This window comes from Melospiza melodia, chromosome 1, assembly GCF_035770615.1.
Source record: "Melospiza melodia melodia isolate bMelMel2 chromosome 1, bMelMel2.pri, whole genome shotgun sequence".
Lineage (NCBI taxonomy): Eukaryota > Metazoa > Chordata > Aves > Passeriformes > Passerellidae > Melospiza > Melospiza melodia.
Genome location: NC_086194.1, coordinates 16,739,457 through 16,760,957, shown reverse-complemented (window position 1 = coordinate 16,760,957; position 21,501 = coordinate 16,739,457). Strand labels below are relative to the sequence as shown.

Genomic DNA, 21,501 nt, shown 5'->3' with positions numbered 1-21,501 from the left:
TGTGCTGTTCTCATATAGCAGCTGCACCACTCAAAAGCAATATTCTGCCACAGTAACTATTAAAATGAAGCTCATCTTCCAAACCAATTTTAGTAGCAGACACAGACTCTTTTGATGTCCAATATATGTCCCACAGAGGAATGATGCTACAACTCTTCCTTGTAACTGCTGCAAAATCTACTGCTCTTGTCATAACCCTTCAGTTGGGCATAATGCAGTCTGAAGTAAGAAATTCCAACACTTTTGATGATATCTTTAAATATTACTTACTGTGTTTGCTAGCTTGGACAACAGAGGGACAACTCCATGATCTGTCATAACAGCTAAGTTTTCTTCATCTTTAGCTATATTTGCAATGGCTGCACATATACTTGTTAAAACTTCTTTATCCTTTGATTTTAGCAAATTGACTAGCAGTTCCAAGCCGGCAACAAATGATCGAACCATCTCCCCAGAATTCTAAATGTGAATCAAAGGAAACACAGTTTTTAAATATTCAATCAGTATTTGTATGCAAATGTTTAAAAAAGAGATTGGCATGACATATTTATTCAAAACTGCAGCTATTGCTGCGTTGCCTTCACCAAGAAATATGGCTATTTGGAACTTGGAGCTCTTTTGATTGACATATGAGAGTTCGACTATTTTATATGCCACCATACAGGCAGAAATTCAACGCCTAAATAAAGGTATTTATCATTTTTCATACCTCAGGGTATAAAAATCTCCAGCTGTCACTTTAGAAGGGTGCAAGTCTCACTTATCAGTAGTATCAAAGTGGCCAGATGGGTGCCTTGCACACCTCAGGGCATCTAACACAGCAACAGACACTTTAGGCTCTCAAAGTGTCTCCTGTTTCCTACATTTAATCTGACAGCTAAGACAAAGGAATGACAATATTATTTTCTTGTATCAATGCCAATAGTATTCAGGAATATTTAAGAGGGAAAGTTACACAAGTCATGACAGCAACTGTGGGAAAACCATGGTGTACCTCAGAGTACAAAAAATCAATGTAAAATGTGAATAAAGGACACAAAAACTACCCTGGAAAAATGTCTATGTTTACCCATAAAAATGAAATAGAAACAGTGTGCCTAGATCTTGAATACAGTGGGCAGATCTCATTCATTTTTCAAAAAGTTATCATAACGTTAAAAAAGGTTTAGAGAAAGACAACAAGAATAATCACTGGTAGGGAACTGTTCTGCAGAAGGAATGACTTACCAATCAGAACATTCAAGGTAAGAAAAGCAAAAGAAGGAGCAGTGTGATATAGATATACAGAACCTTGAGTAGAGTGGAAAGAGCACACCAGGATCTCTCTTCTAGAAGAACTGGAATCATCAGATAAAATCAGTACGTGGCATGTTCAGAATCAAAGTTGCTTTTAAACAATGTACAGCTGAGAAGTTGTAAGTCCTTGAAACAGGATTGCAGTGGCTCTCAAAAAAATTACATGTTAGGCAAATTCAAAGAAATAAAGAAAATCCATTAAGGGTTATTCAGTATGAAAGTATTCTCTCTGATTTAGAAATTTCCTGAGCACAGACTTCTTGAAGTGATGTTATGGCGGCACATCCGCAGGTGGCATTGCACAGTCTGGTGTCAAACTGTTACTACATTGGAACAAGAGACAAGTGGTCAAATGGCTGGCAGTAACTTCATAGGATTAATTTCAGCTTGTGCTCCTCAGTGGTGATAAATGTGCAGGGATAGAAAGAAAAATCTGTAAGTGGAATTGCTTTGATTTGCTTCTTTCAACAGGCCACTAGGAGAATTTTGAATAAAAACTACTAGACACTCTCCTGGAAGCCTCTGGACTTCATGTAAGTGCAAACATGGATTATTTGAACTTTCCTAGGGCTAGGGAGTGACCCTGAAGACCAAGCATGGTTTTGATTATATTTATTTCTTTTGGGGGGCTGATTTATGAACACAGTAGGGTCCAACTGTATTGTGTCAGCTTTGGTGAGCAAATCCATCAAATCATGGATTTGGTAAATGAAAATTTCATAAGATACTGCAGTTTCATCTTTTTTTAGTTCTGGGACTAAATGTCAAACAGAACTCTTAGCTGTGATGTTTCCTTCTCACAGAAAGCAAAAGCAGTGGGCAGGCCCATTGGGAACGAAACATTTTTTGCCAGAGGCAGAACAAATCTTGAAACTGGAAGGGAGAGCTTAAAGCCAAACTGTGTAAGGGTAGAAAACAGACACCACAGCAAGTGGAAAAAGGGCAGCATCCAAAAGTACACTTCATGCAAAAGTCCTAAAAACCCCCAAAACAAACACATAGCAGAGGTCTTTATAAAATTTAAAATAGAATGTAAATTCAGAAGAAGGACAATATAGGTTTGTGGCACAGAACAGCGGCTGAGAAAGAGAAGGAGGGACAATGCTCTGCCATTTTATTACCATGTGAGCTGCATGTAGAGGCAGGTGGGCGTACAGAAGGTTTCCCATGGATACACCAGCATCAATGTTCCTCTATAATTGCTAGTGTATGCATATCACAATGTAATGCATCTACAGACAATCACCTGAATTAAAACAGTTTGTCCATATCAGTTTTCATGTTTGTCATGAAATTTTAAAATCCAATCCAAGGCAATATGTAATGGGTTACTGAGAAAGCTTTCTACACACAAATTTCTTACCTACATGTATTCAAGGGCTAGAAGTTCAATTACCAGACATGGGAGGAGAAAAGGAAATGAAAGATTTTATATTTACTTCCAAACTTTGAAGGTCACTACAGCATTACCTTTCTCAACAAATGAGAAAGGCTTCTGTTCAACAGGTAAGTGCTACAGTACAAGGTCTAAGATTTGAAAGGGCCCTGAACACAATTGTGTTTTTCTGCATGGTTCAGATACCTCCATATTCCTGCTGTTGAAAGATATTGCATGAGGAGATAAATAGTCTTTATCTCATCTTAATGAATCAATACCAACATTTTATATTTTTCTACCTGTACATATTTTATTTCCAGGTGATTATAGCCCTATTTGTTGAATTTCTCTTCTGACAAGCTTATACTTTCCACATTTTGTACTGGAGCACATCCCACTAAAGTCATGGAATAACATATAAAAAATTCAGCAGTAAGAAAAAGAAAAGAGTTTCAATAATCATCTGTGAAACCAAGTAAACACAAGGACAGAGCTTTCTACCAGTGATGAAAAGCAGAGGGAAACTGCAGAAACCACATGTCAGGGAAGTTTCCCAAATGTGATTGTGGGTGTAGTCTGGTGGTCTGTGCAAGACAAAGAGAAAAGCAAAACAGCAAGAAATTTGAAGAACAATGAACGGAAAGAAGGACCAAAATGAGAGCTTTAAAATCCATTATGTTATGTACAAGATTTCTCTTTTTTGGAGAAACTTAAACAACAATGTTTTTTGCATTGTTTAAGCAAAACCACACACTTGCTTTGTACAATATATTTCTAAACTGAAATATGCGTATTTATTTTATTCAATTGCCATACCTGAAAATTTCAAAAAGAATTTATATGAAGTTGTGCCTGTAATTGCAGAGGCTACAACTGAATTCTTCTGAATCTATGTTCTTTGCATTAATGATCAGATACTGCTTATAGTGTAAAGTAACTTCTGTGATTTTAATTTTCAAATGCTCTCAGGCATTTTCATCCACACTGCTTTTATTAATGTAAGAGAAAAAAGAATATGTAACATGTCTTTGGAAATACTTCTTTACTTTCTGTTTCAATTGCAAAAAAATGCAATCTTTAAATTTCACCTTCTAAATTAATTAACAAACCACTTACTTTGTTGAACAACCCAAAGCGTTTGTAATTTCCAGCTATAGGTATGTGTTTAGCTTTCATGTTTATCTGTACTATGCTTTATCCATGTGTCCCACTTCCTTACCAATCGTAACAAAATCTTATTTATTGGTTGTCCTAACAAGGCTATTCAGGTAGAATTAAATGGGAAAAAAAATGTTAAGAATAAAGCCTAAGAAGCTGTCTTCATAGACAAAAACATTGATAAAATCACTGACAATCAATAAACCACATAATTTTATTACATATATCTGCCTGCACATGGTAACGATAAGCTGAATGTATCTGTTTTAACAATATTTCCTGAGTTGACCAAAGTAAGAGGTCAAACACAAAGACATCTAAAGAAGTCATAAAAATGTTAAAAAGAAACAGAGGGGGAAGAAGGTGTTATATTAACAAGAGATATCTTCATTTTATATCTTCATCATTAATATTCTTTTTAATGCAACATTTAACCTGAGGTGACACATGAAAAAACATGGATTGTTAAATTATGTTTCAGGTGGCTAAAGAAGAAAGGAAGAGATAACAGAATCTTTCATGACTTCATGTGACCACATCTTCTAAGTAGTGGAGAGCGAAGCTTTTATCCTCAGAAAGTATGAGAAATACTATTTTAAAATTGGATTCACGGGGAGGGATTTGCAATCTCAAGCAGTAAAAACACACCTATCTGGCATAGATGCTGAGGCAAGAAAAGTTACCTGCTGTGTTACTAAAAGCCTCATCCCCCTACTCTTACTACATACTTGTACCTTGCTGGCCAGCATGACTATTAACAAGATTCAGTTAACTTTCCCTTTTCACTTACTTCTGTACTGGCTTCAGCCAAGAGCAAAAATACTGTGACACAGATCACAGTATTTTGCAGGTTTTCTAATCAAGAGCAGAAACTATTATGGTATTTGCAGGACTTGATTTTTGTGGTACTTATACAAGGAGAACATTTGGGATTTTTGCATTTTCTCATTGTCATATTCTATGTTTTTTGTATTTATTTTCAGTGAGTGAATAAAGTTCATCAGCCTTAAGTTGAGACATACAGGAATTGTAGAAGAACTACAGGCCTCTTTCATAACATAATTCCCTTCTTATTTCTTCCAAAGTGAAAACTGTTTTCTCTATTTGAAAGATTTAAAGCTAAACACGTTATTACAAAAATACATTGTGTTTATCTTTAAAATATATTACACCTGAAATACAAAATTTCTCTGCTAAAGATATTTCACTCTCAGGACACTTTGAAAAGTTTAAGGAGTCAAAGCTAATTTGACAAATTGAATCACTTTTACCCAAACCAAATAAGTAAAGGTATGGCTGGGCAAACAAACTTTAGTCATCAAGAGTCACCTTTAAACTACATTTTCGTTTATGAAGGAAGCTTTTCCTTTCCTTTTGCTATTCCCAACTGAATAGCTTCTCATTCTAGTGCACAAACCAATTTAAAGTTCAAAATAAAGAAATGGAAAGAAGTTTCTATATTACAGCTGCTTAGTGAAAAAGGAAAACAAAATTTATACAAGGAAGTTTCTATTCATTGTTCTTATTAAATAACTCAATGGTAATATTGATCAAATTACTTTATATTTTAAGGCTAATTTTATTTCTGTCTATACAGTTATGGAGGCTTCCACAGTTGCAGAACAGATGAAGAAGACAAAACTACTTCCCTACATCTCAACTTTTTTTTCTGTGAGAAAATGCAATGTGTTGGGAAAACAACACCAGAGCTGCTTTGACATGGTTCCAATGCTACTCTATAGGCTGTAACAGTAGAATTCCTCTTCAGAATTTCTTCTCTCTCTTCAGGGATTTGATCATTGCACACTTGGGCAACTGTATTGCTCTTGACACTTTCAAGAACCAAAGTGAAGTCAATTATCCAAGCATATAGCCCAAGAAGGCATGCAATAAAGAGTCTCTAAAAATGTCAGGGGGAAAATGTCTACCTAGTCACTAATACAACTTTAGTAGTCCTGTATGTTGTTTTTCTTACTTTTCAGTCTGGCAGATTATACCTGAAGTTCAGTACTGGGTAATTGCCAAAATCCTTTTTTTTGGCAATTACCCACATAAGCAGTGAAACAATGAATATCAAAGTCCTTTGATGCCACAGTTATCTCAATTATGTTAGATTATTTTGAGGAGCATTTAAGTAATGGATGTATGAGAAACAAATAACACTGAATAACTGGAAAAAAGCCATTATGTCAATTGGTTTTGGATTTAATTGAATTCAAACATGTCTAAGCAAACTTCTTATAATCATTAATATATTTATGAGATAGTCATCACTGATATGTAATTTCATATTGTAGAAGTGTAGACAGCAATATTACAATGTTTTGAGGATGGTGTAGTTAAACTATCAAGTCAGTGACAAAACAAACAAAGAAGTTGCTAAAACAGTTATTGTTTGCTTTTGCATGTCTGGCATGGTTCCAGAAATAGAGTGGGATATAAGAAGGCAATCATATCATGTTGTACCACTCATCATTACAGACCACTGAGAATCTGAACAAACAGGATGAAGTATAAAATATGTTTTAGTTCAGTCAAAAGTTTCATCAGAATCATCACTTGGCAGAATGATTGCTTGAAATCTTCTGGTATATATTATGCAGCAAATGAAACAATGATCTCCATGCTCTTTTCTTGCTTTAAGACCTACAGAGCTCCCAGTGGCAAGTGAGAGCATAAAGACAGGAAAAGAGTGACATGAACAAAAAGGAAAAACAAAGAAGGGAGGAAAAAAATTAGAGGAGGATGGGGTTTAAATATTTTCTAGATTTTCAAAATCCAATTAGTGAATCAGATTTAAAAGAAGCCACACAACAAGTTGTTGACTAGCATGTGTAGCTGTTAATAAACCAGGCTACAAGAAAAGCTGGTCAAATATTTTCCAATGGAACAGTATTCCATCAAAAAATACTAATGGAATGGAATCAAAACCTTCCATAAGAACACAATGACTTCTTGAAAAGTTTTGACAGAAACCAGGCAGAAAGGCAGGCTAAATAACCAACATGTCTCTTCATCTTTTCTCTTGTCAGCCAGATGGCTGATGAGTAGCCTGCCAGGCTCCTTGGCTTCTAGTTTTCATAGAATCCTTGACTTCTTGCCTGATGAGCTGCCAAACAGCTGGAAATCCAGGTCTCCAGGAGCTCCTAAGCTTTTTGGCTTCTTGTGGTCTCCAAGCTCTCAGGCAGCTGCTTTGCATGGAACTTAGGGCCCAAGTCTCCTGTGTGAGGGAGATACAGGCTGCACCCTTTGCTTACCAGCTTCCATGCTGTGTGTTTTACAGAAACTGGACTCCTAGATATGTAGACATTGAAGACCTCAGGGCAATTTATGACAGTCCATTTAGGATCTCCAAAACCTCTGTAGGAAACCCAAATAACTCCTGAGAGTCAGTTCACTAAAAAAGGAAGCCAGTTCCTGGGCTTCCTAAATCTCTGAGGACCCAGGTTCTCTGAAAGGCTTCAGAGGCAAGCAAAAATTTCCTTTTTGTCTCTCTAATTGTATGCATTTGATGCTTGGTTAATAAAAAATGCTTAAAAATTTGGAAGATCTAAATCCAGATATTAGGGAGTAAAAACTGCATAAAATGAGAGCAAATACAGAGAAGCAGGTATGATAGATGTAAAAAATTCTAATGGCTAGAGAAAACAAATAGAAAAATGGAAAGAGAGCAGTCAGAGCACTAAATTTGAACCAAGGTTTCTGTGCAAAATTGCAAGAAGCACAGCAAGGCAAACAAAGAAACTGGAAAACACTGTGCATATACAAGCAGGGAATTTTGACATTTAAGGCTTAACCCAAGAATGGTACAAAACCAAAAATGCATTGGTAGTATTTAACTGAAATATTTAAAATGTAAAACAAAGGAACAACAGTGTGCAGTATGGAGCACAGTTATCTTTATACACTATAGTTTTAAATTATTAAAATGTGCAATCAAAGCATCTTAATGTGTTTAAAACAGCAAATGGTTTTACTATTTTTTAAATATTAGAAGAATTTCCAACTTCAACTACATTTCTTTGTTATTCTTAGAAAAGAAATGCTCTCTGTGGTTTTATACATATGGTTATGTTAAACTTTCCATAACAAGGAAAATCTATGTAAGAATAGATCATCAGCAGCATATTTTCTACACATAGGGTAACTCTAGGCTGGTTGGCTGCAAAATTCACTTCCTCATTATATAACACTGCTGCAGGACTGAACACTAATCAACTTTTACACATACCCATTTCGTGACCCTTCCCTCTTAAACCTGGTTTTGTTTTGGGGTTTTTTGGTGTCAGCATGATCATTCTCTTTCCCCTTATGAAATAAACACACAGACAACTTTAGATGTCTCATCTTTCATGATACCCAAGATAGTCTCCTATAGAACTGAAACCACAGTATATCAGAAAAAGATGAGATGTCATTCCACAGGTAAGTTTTAAGAAAACAGTAATTTTCTCTCTCTTGTCTTTCAAACCCCCAGTCTCTGACTCTTTACTTAAATTGACAGAAAAAACACAGCACTGTAACAGCTACTAAGAAATAATTAACTCTACCCTAGCTGAAACCACAACTCTATACATAAATGGCTTAATGAAGCTCTTTGAGAAAGCCTCACAGTTGTAGCTATAGCAAGGCTAAAATTGCAAGTTGAAAGTTTATATGCAGGCACATGGGACAAAAAACACAATGCCTGATATTGCCATTTGCATTTTAATGTTTGCACCCAAAACTACTAAATATGAGGACAGAAAATAAGCACTAGATCTTTTTTCCCTTTCCTTTTTTTTTTTTCTTTTAATTTATTTAAAGATTTTAGTAGAAAGTTCCTCTGTGAGGAAATAGGAATTTTCATACAGTCTCAAGCTGGCAGTGTTCCTTTTGTTGGCACAATGCATTTGGGTGATTTTTATAATAGCCCAAATTACATCTTTGTAGAATTTCTCCAAATGTTTATGTTTGGGCTGATGTATGTTGGGAGAACATTACAAGTACTGTTTTTCAAAGAAGCATCATAACCAAATATTGCTGTTCCAACATCAACAGAGTTCTCTTCTCATTTTTCATAATCATTTGTATTTCTTGGACACTGCACTTACACTTTGCTACTAGCAATGTGCCTGCAGTAGTAACTTTTCCTTTAGGAAGTAAAGAATTCATTAATAAGAATCTGCTTCTATTAAGATAATTCCTTTAATTCCTTTGTAACAAACAATATCGCTTAGCTACACCATACTGATAAAATTCTATTCTATGGGAAATACTCCTAAACAGATTATGGTGAGAGTAAGCATGAAAAAGAAACATGTAATCACATACTACAAAAGAACTGCCCTATCAGAACGTTTGATTAGCTTATAAGATTTTTAAAATACACAAAATAACCTTTAAGTTGGTAGTAAAATTAAAATATCTGTGCAGAAAAATGGATGCTGCATTAACTTGTTATAAAAATTTGTTTATGATACTACTAACAAATTCAATTTCATCTGTGAACCTCCATAACACAGAAGAGAACCATTATAGCTTCCACAAAAGAACACAAAAAGAAAACAGACTGCATTCTCACAGCTATTTGAAACACAGTCTGCAGTCCCAAGTACAGGCTTAGAAAGGCCAGAACACACATTACCCTTTAAAGTCCTGTACTTATTACTGCTTTTGAATCAAGCCCTGCATAAACCAAACTGCTCCTTGGAAGATCATGTAAATTGTTGAATAATATTAACTTTGAACAAAAAAATCCCAAATTCTCTTTAGATAGAAATAGTTGCTGCACTTCCTCAGTGTGGCTGCAGTTGCTGCTTTATACATATTTCTTTCTATTCAGCGTCAGCGGAAAGGGTATTATTGTAGGTTTGTTTCAGGGAGCCACTTGGCCTCAGTGTCACACAAAGAACTCTTTGTGGGATCACAGATTAGCATTAGGGCAGGCAGCCAAGAGAGATGAAAGGAGAATAGCTACACTAAGGGTGTACATAGCTTGCACTCATCAAACACCCCAGGGAAAAAAATGAAGAAAAAATCCACGTAATGCATAATTTCAGTAGCTGTCCTCTATTCCCTTAGTTTCCGTAAAAGTGCTTTTAGTGGATGTTCTACCAATGTGCAGTTCTACTCTGGCACATCAAGCTGCAGAGTCTTACACATAGGAAGAATTACTGAGATCAAGTAGTATTTTAACATTCAGTTACAGCAATATTGTTCAAGAGAGAGGCAGTTGTATTCGTATCTTTACAGAGGAGAGATGTTTACACTGCACCATTAGGCACCAAAAAACTTTACTGCACTAGAGTGCACATGTAGAAAAAAAAAGGTGAAAAGATAATTCAGAATAACCAGCATGTGTGAAAAATGACAAGCAAGCTGCCATTGTAGAAATCACTGGGAAGAAATAAAAAATGCTTAAGTTATAAAAAACAACACAAATTTTTCTCACTATAAATCCATATATCTCTATATCTATATATCTGTATCATTGAATCATCTACATAAATTAATAGCAGCCACACAGTGCTCAATCCCAAACAGGAAACTGCCTGCAAAGGATGCCACAGATTTCTTGCACTTTGAAGGAATTACTATTCTTTACATAGTCAGGATCTCCAATCCTGTGTAGAAGGATATATATTTTTCATAAAGTAGAGAAAAGATGCAAATGTTGCATTAAATATGGAGCTAAATCAGAAATGGAAGCTAGTACAGTACAAGGATTAACGTATAAAGTTAGTACTCGAGGAAACTTCTAATGGGAAAGAAAACCTTGCCCATTTATTTTATCATATGTCAGTGCTAAGAATTCAGAGAGATGACTTGCAGTTTATCCTCACTATTTTATCTCTATTTGGAAACTGACATGAAGTAAATGAATAGCTCAGTCTTCTGTACATAACTGACCTGCACAACCACCACTATTCACAACTGGCACTTTTTGTTGGCAGTCTGAGCAGAAAACCTGAAGATTACATTGGCACCGAGTCTAAAATGTGCTCTAAAACCAAATGATAGTCTCTTGAGAACACAGCTGAAGTAGACCACAGTGGAGAACAACTAGAACTACCCATGCTATTCATAGCCTGGGAGTAGAAGCTTTCTGTTTTCAGCATTGTCAGATTTTCATCAGGCTTTATTGGGAAGAGTAAGCTTAGGTACTGATAAGTTACTAAAATATATCTGTCAATACAGAAAACACTGTAAAGGCAAAACAGATTATATAATGGGTGCTAAATGGAGGACTATTCACTTTTGAAAGTAAATACAACATGTTTTTTAAGCAGTTAACAGAATAAAATAAAGAGAGTGTAAGTAGCAAACACCAAAGTATTGCTGGAAATTATTCAAATATAAAAATTATATGAGTATAAATATAAAAAACCTGCTACTTTAAATACTTTCTTACCTGAGCATTTTCAACACAAGGACAAAGAGCCCAAGCTGCACTAGCCTGAACTTCTGGGTTAGGATTTTTCAACAATGACCATAGCAAGCGGACTCCATCTAGACTGTCAATTATCCTATTGCAGAAACAGACCAAAAAAGGGAACATTAATTATGGAGTATACAATGTTGAATCTCAAATGATATCAGTTTTTTTGGAACACTGTTCTAAGAAACACTGGCATCATTCTGACATACTGTTTTGCTTTATGCAAATGCTTGTGTTTTATTGTCAGCTAATCACTATCAACATATTCAACAAACAGTGCCCACTCTAACAGATGGGTGCCAATAACTGATGTAAAGACAGAATGTTTTCTAACTAATCTCATTAATGTTGTTTATTTTTTTCCAGCACTGTCATTCAGAGTACTTATAGAAGATAAAGCAAGCTACATTATAACCAGGACTCATAAATGTGAAAACAAGCATGTGACTTTTTAATGATCTACATGCAGAGCGAAATCTGAGTTTGAGCATACTGGCTTCTTTCATATAGTAACAAATACTTTCCAAAACAAATATTTATGGCCAAAACTATGTACTTAACTTTTTATTCAGTCTATGCTTAATGTATTTACCTTGCTCTATGACATATTTTTAAAAATTATGTTTCTAATCAAGCATTAGAAATTAAAATGGTCACACTACAGAGCATCCTTTGTTGGGCATGAATAACGTGTAACTTGTTTCCCATATGTTCCTTCCTAACAAGACCAACACTGAGCACTATGTTATAACTATTTAAACATACTATAATCAAAGTATCTTCATGACTAACTGAGAAATGAATCAACATGAAAATCATCTCTACAGTATCTGGGTTATGATTATGTATCGATCAGGCTTGGAGATCATAACCTCACATTAGGTTCCAATGAACAACCTAAATGGAAAGGAAGGTCAGACAAAACTTCCTGGCCTTTACCAATATGCCTTTTTTCAAAAAAATTGTGTTAAGCTCAAAGCAGATGAGCTGAAGAGAAGTAAGCACACCTCAAAAGTAAAAAATTCCATTGCATATAATGTGTTTCTAGCTTTAATTGTAAATGCAAGAGAATTCAAAACACATTTTTAAGAGAGCTTAGAAAACAGCAGGTAAAACATCTTATTTGTGTTCACTATATATGCTTTGCCAGGAAATTTTAAAACTAGCTATAAAATTAACTTTGTGTGTAATTCCATCATCATTTGAAGCAGAAAAAATAAATAATGACATGAAGTCCGTCTAAAATAAGCAAGGACTATTCATAAGATTTTTATGCAAACTGTTTTAACAACTATGTTTTTCAAAATAAGACTTTTTGAACAAAGCTATGGTTAAGCTAAAATACCCTAAGTTTTTAAAGATCTGCCAGTTTCAGTACAGCTTATTTTACTCACTCAGCTCCAAATCAATTGCGAGAAAATCATCAAAGAACAAATTCAGAAGTCTTAACACGACAAAATAAAACAATAGGAGCGTAAACTACTCAATTACACATATATATTGACATAGTAATGATAACTTAGGTAAAAGCTTCAAAACAAACTTTTAAGTCCCTCCAGACCCCAAACACTTTTAAGCAATTTTAACATTACTCTTCTGTGATTTCAGGATTTTTCTTCCTGTATTGGAATTAATTAAAAAGAACCCATGAATCTTTCCTCTAGTCAAGCAGAGTACTGATCATTTACCAACATGAGGTACTTCCTCCCAAGAGGGCCTAAATATAAATGACCCAGCTCCAACAAGTATATAAAAATCAAAAGATAGGAGCCAAACACTCAGCTCAGATTTTCCCACCACACTTAAAAAACAACCCCTAGACCTGATTTATCTTTTTATTTCCTTTAAAGCTTCCTTGTCAATTGGAAGTTTACTTTCATTTTCTTTTCAGCTTTCTGGTCTTCAGTATTTCAAGGTAAACTAGGGTCCCTCTATCACTAATTTGCTGAAGAAGGGTTTTGCCTTCTGCTTAAAGGCTGGAAAGACCAGCTGTCTTAGATCAACAGAACCCAGCTCAGACTATGTGAAAGTATAGTTCTCTGACCACTCAACATGCATAAAATTAAACCAGGAAACAGTAGAAACAAAACAATAAACCTCCAAATCACATTGTTCATCACTGATTACTTGTAGTTACAGTAGATTAACATAAATAAAAATACCTCTACATACAGGAATAATGCTCTTAAATTCTCACTCTGGAAGAATTGTAATTGTGTAATCACCATGCAAGAACAAACCTTATTTTCATTTTTCCGAGAACATATATTTCCCAGTCTAGAAAGCAGTGCTAAAAAGTTCAATTTTTTAATCTTCCTTTGGTTTCACTACACAATCCAGCAGATGAAGAAAATGGGTGCTGAATGAATGCATTTGCCTTTATGGCAAAGGGAACACTAAAATAAATGGTCCTGAAAAATGTTTCCTCTATAAAAGTGCTTAGACATTAACTTCCTTCCTATGTAAAAACTCCTATTTGAAGCTGACAAAAATACACATTCAGTTTTCTTTACAAAAATAAAGAGAGAAAAATAGACCTGTAATCTTGAAAATTCTAGCTTTGATGGCATAATGCTAAACAACATTATGATTTGCTTTTTTATATAGTTTTTGTATCCAATTTTCTTCCCACAATGTATTATAATATTATTAGCAGGATGAAGTAATAAAGCTTCTTACCACAATAAATACAAGCAAATGTAACATAAAAATTACTTTGGTTGGCATTCAATTCTGTATTCATCCATAGTTAGCACATTATTCACTCTGTGGCTTCAGTCACTTAAGTAATTTATATTATTATAATTTGTTGATACTCTGTTGATAAAATTAACCTAGACTAAAATTTGGAGCAGGCAACCACTCAAGGGACTGTTAAAAGACAGGTTTTTAAATAAAAATGCAAAACATTTTATTTGAAAGCTGAATGGAATCTCATAAAAGCTGCAATAATACAGTATTTAGTTGATATAAAAGTCTTAATAGTTAATACTTTAATATTCAAATGCTTTATGGAATAGTTGATCTGCTTTTGTATGCATGTATGTGTGTGCAATGTATTTAATGTACAGAACACTATTAATAGTCAAAATCCTAACAGGCATGAAACTCACTCACAGTAGAAATGCAAACTTTATTATAAGCCACTTGGTCCTTCACTGTAAATACATAACAACACAAAATATGTGGCGTTCAAAAGCAAGAGCCCAGGTTCTGAACTGTCATGCCTCTATTCCTCAGCATACCAAGGCATCTCACAATAGAACTGGGCCACCTCCTCTGAACCAAAGCTCTCTGTCACAGACTGATCTTGTTTGATCACTGATATAATTTAGAATAGATATAATTCCGAATTTTTATTTATAATAAAGTGATTATATAATATAGTAATTATAATGATCTAATTTAGAATATTATTTTGCTCCTCAAAATGACCAAAAGAAATTGCAATGGCAATTAGAACTGGCTGCAGAGGCACTCTTGTCATGTGCTCCTGGGTTGGCCAGACATGATCAGAGCAGAGGTGAAGGGATATTTTCAGCTGGCATCACCACTCCTACCAAAAGGTAGCTGCAAGGTGTAGGATCAAAACATCTTCCTGCTTCCAACACAGAATATATGTATGGTGTACATAGAATAGGTCTTATGGGCAAATAACTTTATTGCAATTAAACCCATTCAGAGATAACTGCAATTTTTAGGCTACAGTGAATTAGTATTTGCTATTTGACCAGTGCAGATTGGTCAACTTAAGACAATTTTTTAAAATTACTTTTGTTCTGTGTTCACAGGCAATGAAGACTTTTCACATTATTTAAGAATCTCATTATCATGACATCATTGAACATTATGAGCAAGATGGGGCTTGCAATTCTAGAAATTTACTTTGCTTTTTAAAATATATCTGAAAACTGTTAATCTGAAATAATACCTCTTTTTCAAGTTAAAACTTAATATTGAACATTTCCAGTAGAAATATCAACATGAATTGCTTAAACACACATATGTACACACAGCCTAGACATCTGTTTGTCATATCTATCATCTTTCACTGCTAAAATGTTACTTACCAGAACTTTGAGATCTTCAGTTTAATTGCCTGCCAATTTAGACCACAAATACAAATGTAAATAAACAAAGTTATACTGACTCTTTATTGTGCTCACTGTTAAGATTATAGGGTTTTACTCTGACAGAATGTAATCTCATCTTTTTTGAGACCACAATTCAGCATTTTTCTTTAAACTTTCACTGGTTGCTGCTGACTGCTTTGATAAATAGTATTATATACCAATGACTCAAACTCCATCTGCTTGGCTAAAATAATCCTCAGTCTTGAATGCCAGCAATGCAGTCTATGGATTTTCAAATGGAAAGGGTAAATGAAAAGCTAGCGTCAGTTAAAGAATAAGTACTAGTCCTTTGTTTATAAAGAAAGTTACAAAAAGTAACTTACAGAAAGTTCCTAAAAAGATAAATATACATTAAAAAAATAAACAGTAACATCTCTGTCAGTGTTGGTACAGCAGACCAAGTATGGAGAACAGCTTCATGCTGTCTATATTAGCGTAAGGAAGTCCAGTCACATAATTATGTTGGTTTTTTTTAGATAAGCCAACACACTTTTGGCTGTGAGAGAAGCTGGCTGGTGTTTTTTTATTTTAAATAGCTCAATAGAGTCAGCAAAAATCACGTAATTCCTTCACATAATTCCTTCCCTTGAAGTAGAGGATTGTACTGTATTGATAGAAATAATAGTGTACCTTCCATTCAGTAGTTGTAAGAGACACAGTGTTAACTAGGAAACATGACAGAAATAAAATATTTAAAAGACATATAGATGTACATTCACATATGCCTATCTATCACCTATGCACTCTCTATCAGTGCAAGCTTCTTCCACAGAACATAAGAGCACAGTATTTCCCTCAGAATTTAACTGCACTGCTTCATAGAATACTCAGCTTTTTCTAGTCCACAATGATGCTTTATTTCTTATATTAATCACAACCTCTTCCTTATATATCTGAATCATTTACAGAAATTATGTGAGCTCCACTCTTGGTCTGTATGGTCTTCACATACCTACTGCTGCAAGGATAAGCACATTCAAAGTAGAAGACTGCTAAACTGAATATTTAGTCTCTAAGCCACACTTTGTCAAACACACTTGCAGCTAATGAAATGTAAGAATATATCTGAAAAATCTCAATTCTTAGGAAAGCTTAAATTTTACTACATATGAAAGGCAATGATAGAGGAATCCAGGAAAATCATCATAATTTTAAAAGTTTCTATGCTGCCAAACTAAAGAAAGTTACACTGCAAAGACAGCCTGTCTGTACCACAGACGTGCCAGCCAAATTTGGTAGGAAAAAGACCATAGAGAACTGATTACCTAGAATCTGTCAAACCATTCTGAGAAATGATTGTGAGATAAGAAATGTAATGAGGATCCAGCTGTATGAATCTGAAAGAGCATGAACACCTAAGCATCAACCTGCTGCAATAGAAAGGTCTCATCACCTGTATGTATGTGCAGGCTGCCAGTGGCTTTCCTTGGCTTCTTTCTAGAAGGTAATCTTGGTACACTTCCACACACTTGTTAAAATGTGTCTTTTTGATAAAGAACATCAGAAAATATTTACATAAAGAGACTGACTTCCACAGTCGTTTCTAACAAGGCTATTTATTGTTTTAGGCCCCAATTTTGTAAACAGAAAAGAGTCATACTGCAGACTCTGGGGGTGTGTGTATTTCATGTCTTTGGTGACTTGTTCTTCCCCAAAAGGACAGCACTTTGGATAAGGAGACACAATTTCAGCTTCTGCTGTACTGAGCTGAGAGGAGGAGAAGGGAGAGGAATGGACATAATTTTTTTTCTTTTTCTTGGTTTTTTTTGAGAGAGAGGCAGGGGTCAGTGGTGGGAGGGGAGGTTGCTTTTAAGTGCCCTGTGAGATGCAGAGCACTCAATCAAGGAAATACTTTAGACATATTAGCAGTTACACTGTTGTCAATGTTTTAACTAAGCATTATTTTTTAAAATTTCGCTGAATTTATTCACACTTGGATGAATCATGCTTTGGTAAAAATATAGCAGCATTATCTCTTCTAGTACTACAAGCATAGCTGGCACAATACATCAGGTACATGGCACAGTCATGCTAATAAACTTTGTGTAACTTTTTTTGTAGTATCAAAAAGTATAGTCACACTTATTTAAGATCTTGCTTACTTGCTAATGTTTTGAAATACTTTTAGAAACACTTCTAAAGTTGAGAACTTCAACAGAGAATGTTTCATATGAACGAAATTCAGTATTTGATTCCTTTGTTCACTCTTTACAAACTCTATAATATAAATTTTGTCCCAAACCTCTACTTTCTCCTTCTCAAAGACAAGACAGACTCTGTTCAACCACAATTTTCAGCAGCAACTTGCATTTTTTTATGCTTATACTGAACACATTCCAATATGAAGCTGTCCATAGTGGATACAACAAGTGACAGTTCTGAGTACTGGAGTATGTCTGAGGTTTTATAAATATCAGTTCATGTTTATTGGCATTTAAGTTTCTCAGTATTTGCAATGCTAATTCTCTTAGGTTAATATATTATGCTAAAGGCTGGTTTTTAGTGAGAAATGTCATTGAAATAATTTCATTTATTTATACTTTTATGCTACATGGCTAACTGCTCATACAACCCATGTTTATGGTTGTGTACCATCCAGTCTTTTGCCACTGGGTGACAGCCAAAGCATGAAAACAAAAGCCTTATTCAGGAAAAGAATTCCCTGCACTGCTATATGAATATCAAGTGAATTATGCAAATCAGAACAGGAGGAGCTTAATAAAACTCTCTTTCTGACCTCCTTTATGTATAAGGAGGAAAATATGCTGAGAATCTTGAGGTAAATATCCTTGCAAGAGAACAGTAAGTACAGCAAATGCTGACCTCAACATTTAACTGAAACACCTCATCATAAAACTCAACAATCTTCGTAATTTGTACAAATTGACATCACAAAATCAAAGGCTGTCTTTTTCTTTGATTTTACAAAGGAATAAGAGGGGAGAGAAGGGTTTAAAACTGTTTGAGTTCACAAAAGGAATTATGGGGAGGGACAAAAGATATATACAATACAAGCAATACTCTACTACAAAAAGTGTAGCTTATTATCATGACAGTAAATGTGTACATTTCCTTTTAGAATAACTTTCTCTAATTTAGGATATTTTTAATAACTTAAGAACAGAAGTAAAAAGAGAGTGTAAAACATGGACCTATCATGCAGCACTTTAAAATGGTGCTTTGAAACTTTGAATTTCAACTTACACAAAAATCAATTTACTAAAGGTTTATTTGATTTTTCTCAAAATGCAAACTCTTTACATTCTATATATTTCCTTAATATTTTTTTTATCTATAGCAAACTTACAGTAAGATTAGTAACTAACCCACACAGTTCTGCAAAAAGCAAGAAGCAAAAAATGCTTTAAATCAGATTAGAATTGACTATATTTGCACCAGAATAACTGAGCTGTTTTTCAATATTTAAAATGCTGTGAATATTAGTAACTTACGCCATATTTTCAGGATCCATGGCACAACCTCCCACTGCTTTGTTGACATTCACAAGCAGGGCTGGATTAGTTGAAGTCAGTAACGTCACCATAGGTGCAATTCCACCCAATCTGCGGATGGTGCCTCGATTTTCTTCCTCTTGGCAACATTCTGCCAGTGCTCCAATGACATTTATAAGGACTTCCTCAGGCTGATCAGTCAGCAATGTTACCAAAGTTTCTACGGTTTTATATTCCTGAAATCTAAAAGACAGCAATAAATCCAAAGTTGGTATTTTTAGTATGTTACCAATATAAGCCTAATTTTATAATTAAAGTATAATTATAATTGAAGTACAAGTTTTAATTTCTGTATGTAAATCACCTTGCTGAAGAAATCCCAATACAGGTAAACGATTCCATACAATTATTCGAAATGTGACATACAGCCTAATGTCTTACTCTAACTTTCTAACTACATTTCTACAATTTAGTTGTCTAAGAACTTCTTGAGTAGTTTGAGTGTTTTTTTAAAATTGACATGTAGATGCAACACCTACAAACAGCTGAAAACAAACCAGAAGACTGGCAATTAATGTGCCATCCTTTCTTCCAGCACTTTTTCCTGCTGTGTTAACAATAGCTAGAGTAGTACCAGACCCTCCTTCACTTCTCTGAACCAAAGGATGGCCCTTACTTTTCACTAAATATGAGCCTTTAGAGCTTACCCTGAGCCGTTCTATATTCAGCTCAGGCCTAATACACTGCATTTTCCTGATGTCAGAACCATAGTTCTGGTACGTTTCCACAGCCACAATGTTAGATTCTAACTTGTAATTAAGAAATAAATTAACAGAAATTTGACTTGACTCTTCTATTAATACTTTCCCCATTCTTCATACAACTTTTGATACTGAGAATCAAAAATATGGTTTTTAAATCTTGATGGTCCTATCCTACAAAGACGTGTGCTAAACCTAAGAAGTTCATCTTTCAGAATAGGATTTTTTCCTCAGTGCTTGAATAATTTTCAAGGGTTTGGGTTTTTGTTTCTTTTTTTGTTTAAAACTTAGGGGATTCTTAACACTTAACAAATACTGCATCTTCTTTTTATACATCTTCTGATATACCCTGACAGTTCTATGGGGTATGTCAAGCTAGATCTAACCTGTATATAATCTAATTATCAGAGAAAATGTCTCTGAGAGTACTGAGTTCTCATTTGTGCTTTTCTCCCAGCCCCTAGCTTCTGGGAATGTCTGCTTGAGCTACAAAAACTATTTTCCGGGAACCAGTTGCTCATGTGGCTTTTCTTTTTATAAAAAAAAAATTAGTATTTCTAATATTTTTATGGCAGAACTAGATGTTTCAATAAAAACTAATCTTTCCAAGATGGGTTATCAGCATAATAATTAAAGTAACTGAGAAATGAGAAACTTTTGTCTTTCATCATCTAAAACTTTGCTTAAAGATAAATTTTCTACTCCTTGTTCGCTGTAATTTGTAAGTATCCCTACTTTTTTTTTCCAAGAGTAAACATCAACAGCATGAAAAACAAAGAGCATTAAAGTAAGCAAATAATTTGAAAAAACAACAAAACAAAACTGATTATTGCTGGCTTTTCAACTTCTTCACAGATGGGATGCTGTGAGCTGGCTGTGCAGCAGGCAGGCAGCTCTCAGGCATTGCTGCTGGCTCGGGCCATCTTGTGTCCAGGAGCAGAACGGCCGCTCCCACGCCAGCTGTGCCCGGCCCTGCACAGGCACAGGGACAGGGACAGGGACAGGCACAGACAGACACAGGGACAGGCACAGTCACAGTCACAGACAGACAGACACAGGCACAGGCAGAGTCACAGACAGACACAGGCACAGTCACAGGGACAGGCACAGGCACCTGCCCCGGCTCACAGCTGAGTCAGCACAACCTCTCAGCAGCGACCTCCAGGTAGAGGAAATAATCTGGAGCAATTCAGAGATAATTAAGTGCCCCTGCAGGAGCCAGCAGAGTTTGTTAGTTCTAGCTTCATGCCAGACTCAGGCTCATCCCTCCAGATCTACTTAGGTGTTTTCATACTATCCTCACTCCCTTTCCTTTAGTGGCCTCCCATCTTGAGTTTGGACAGGGTTTACTGCTTCAGACTCAGCACTACACAACACGTGAATTCAGCTGGAGCTGCGCCGGGCTAGTAACCTTTGTGAGCATCAAGCACTTGCCAAAGATATGTGAGTAGCCCAACAAAAATCTGTTTGCAGTTGGACAGAATTATTGGCTACAGCTATACTAATAAATAAAACAGGCTAGGGCTCATTCTCTAGCCCTGAGGACAAGAAGCACAACATAGCATCCATATGGCTAAAATCTCTTATCCTCACAATGCAGGGTGGCCTCACCCATGCTGCCTAATGGGAACAATCTGTTGCCTGCACCGTTCCCAAGGAGTGTCTGGGCATTGTCTGGGAGAGCATTTGCTGGCACACTGTGTAAGGGCTTGTGCTGGCAGTTAAACAGTATGGATAATCCTAACACAGAGCCTGAAACCTGAACGATTTGGCCCTGTTTAGTTTACTAGTACAGAGAGAGCCATTCAGTCTGTCTCATCACTGATTGATCCAAAATCAGGATACCTCTGCACAAACCCAAAGTCCACAGAAAAGAAGGATACATCCATATGAAAAGTTAGGT

The 21,501-nt window shown here is 35.3% G+C and overlaps 1 protein-coding gene across 1 annotated transcript in view; it reads right to left on the bottom strand.

The window, feature by feature from the left end:
• The window catches only part of ODAD2 (outer dynein arm docking complex subunit 2), a 69,685-nt gene that overhangs the window by 24,380 nt on the left and 23,804 nt on the right, over positions 1 to 21,501 (bottom strand). Inside the window, exons 10-12 of the mRNA XM_063149307.1 lie at positions 18,838 to 19,080; positions 11,226 to 11,340; positions 271 to 459 (exon numbers count right to left, since the gene is read on the bottom strand). Coding sequence (XP_063005377.1) covers positions 271 to 459; positions 11,226 to 11,340; positions 18,838 to 19,080 — 547 coding nt within the window. The remainder of the gene's footprint in view (positions 1 to 270; positions 460 to 11,225; positions 11,341 to 18,837; positions 19,081 to 21,501) is intronic.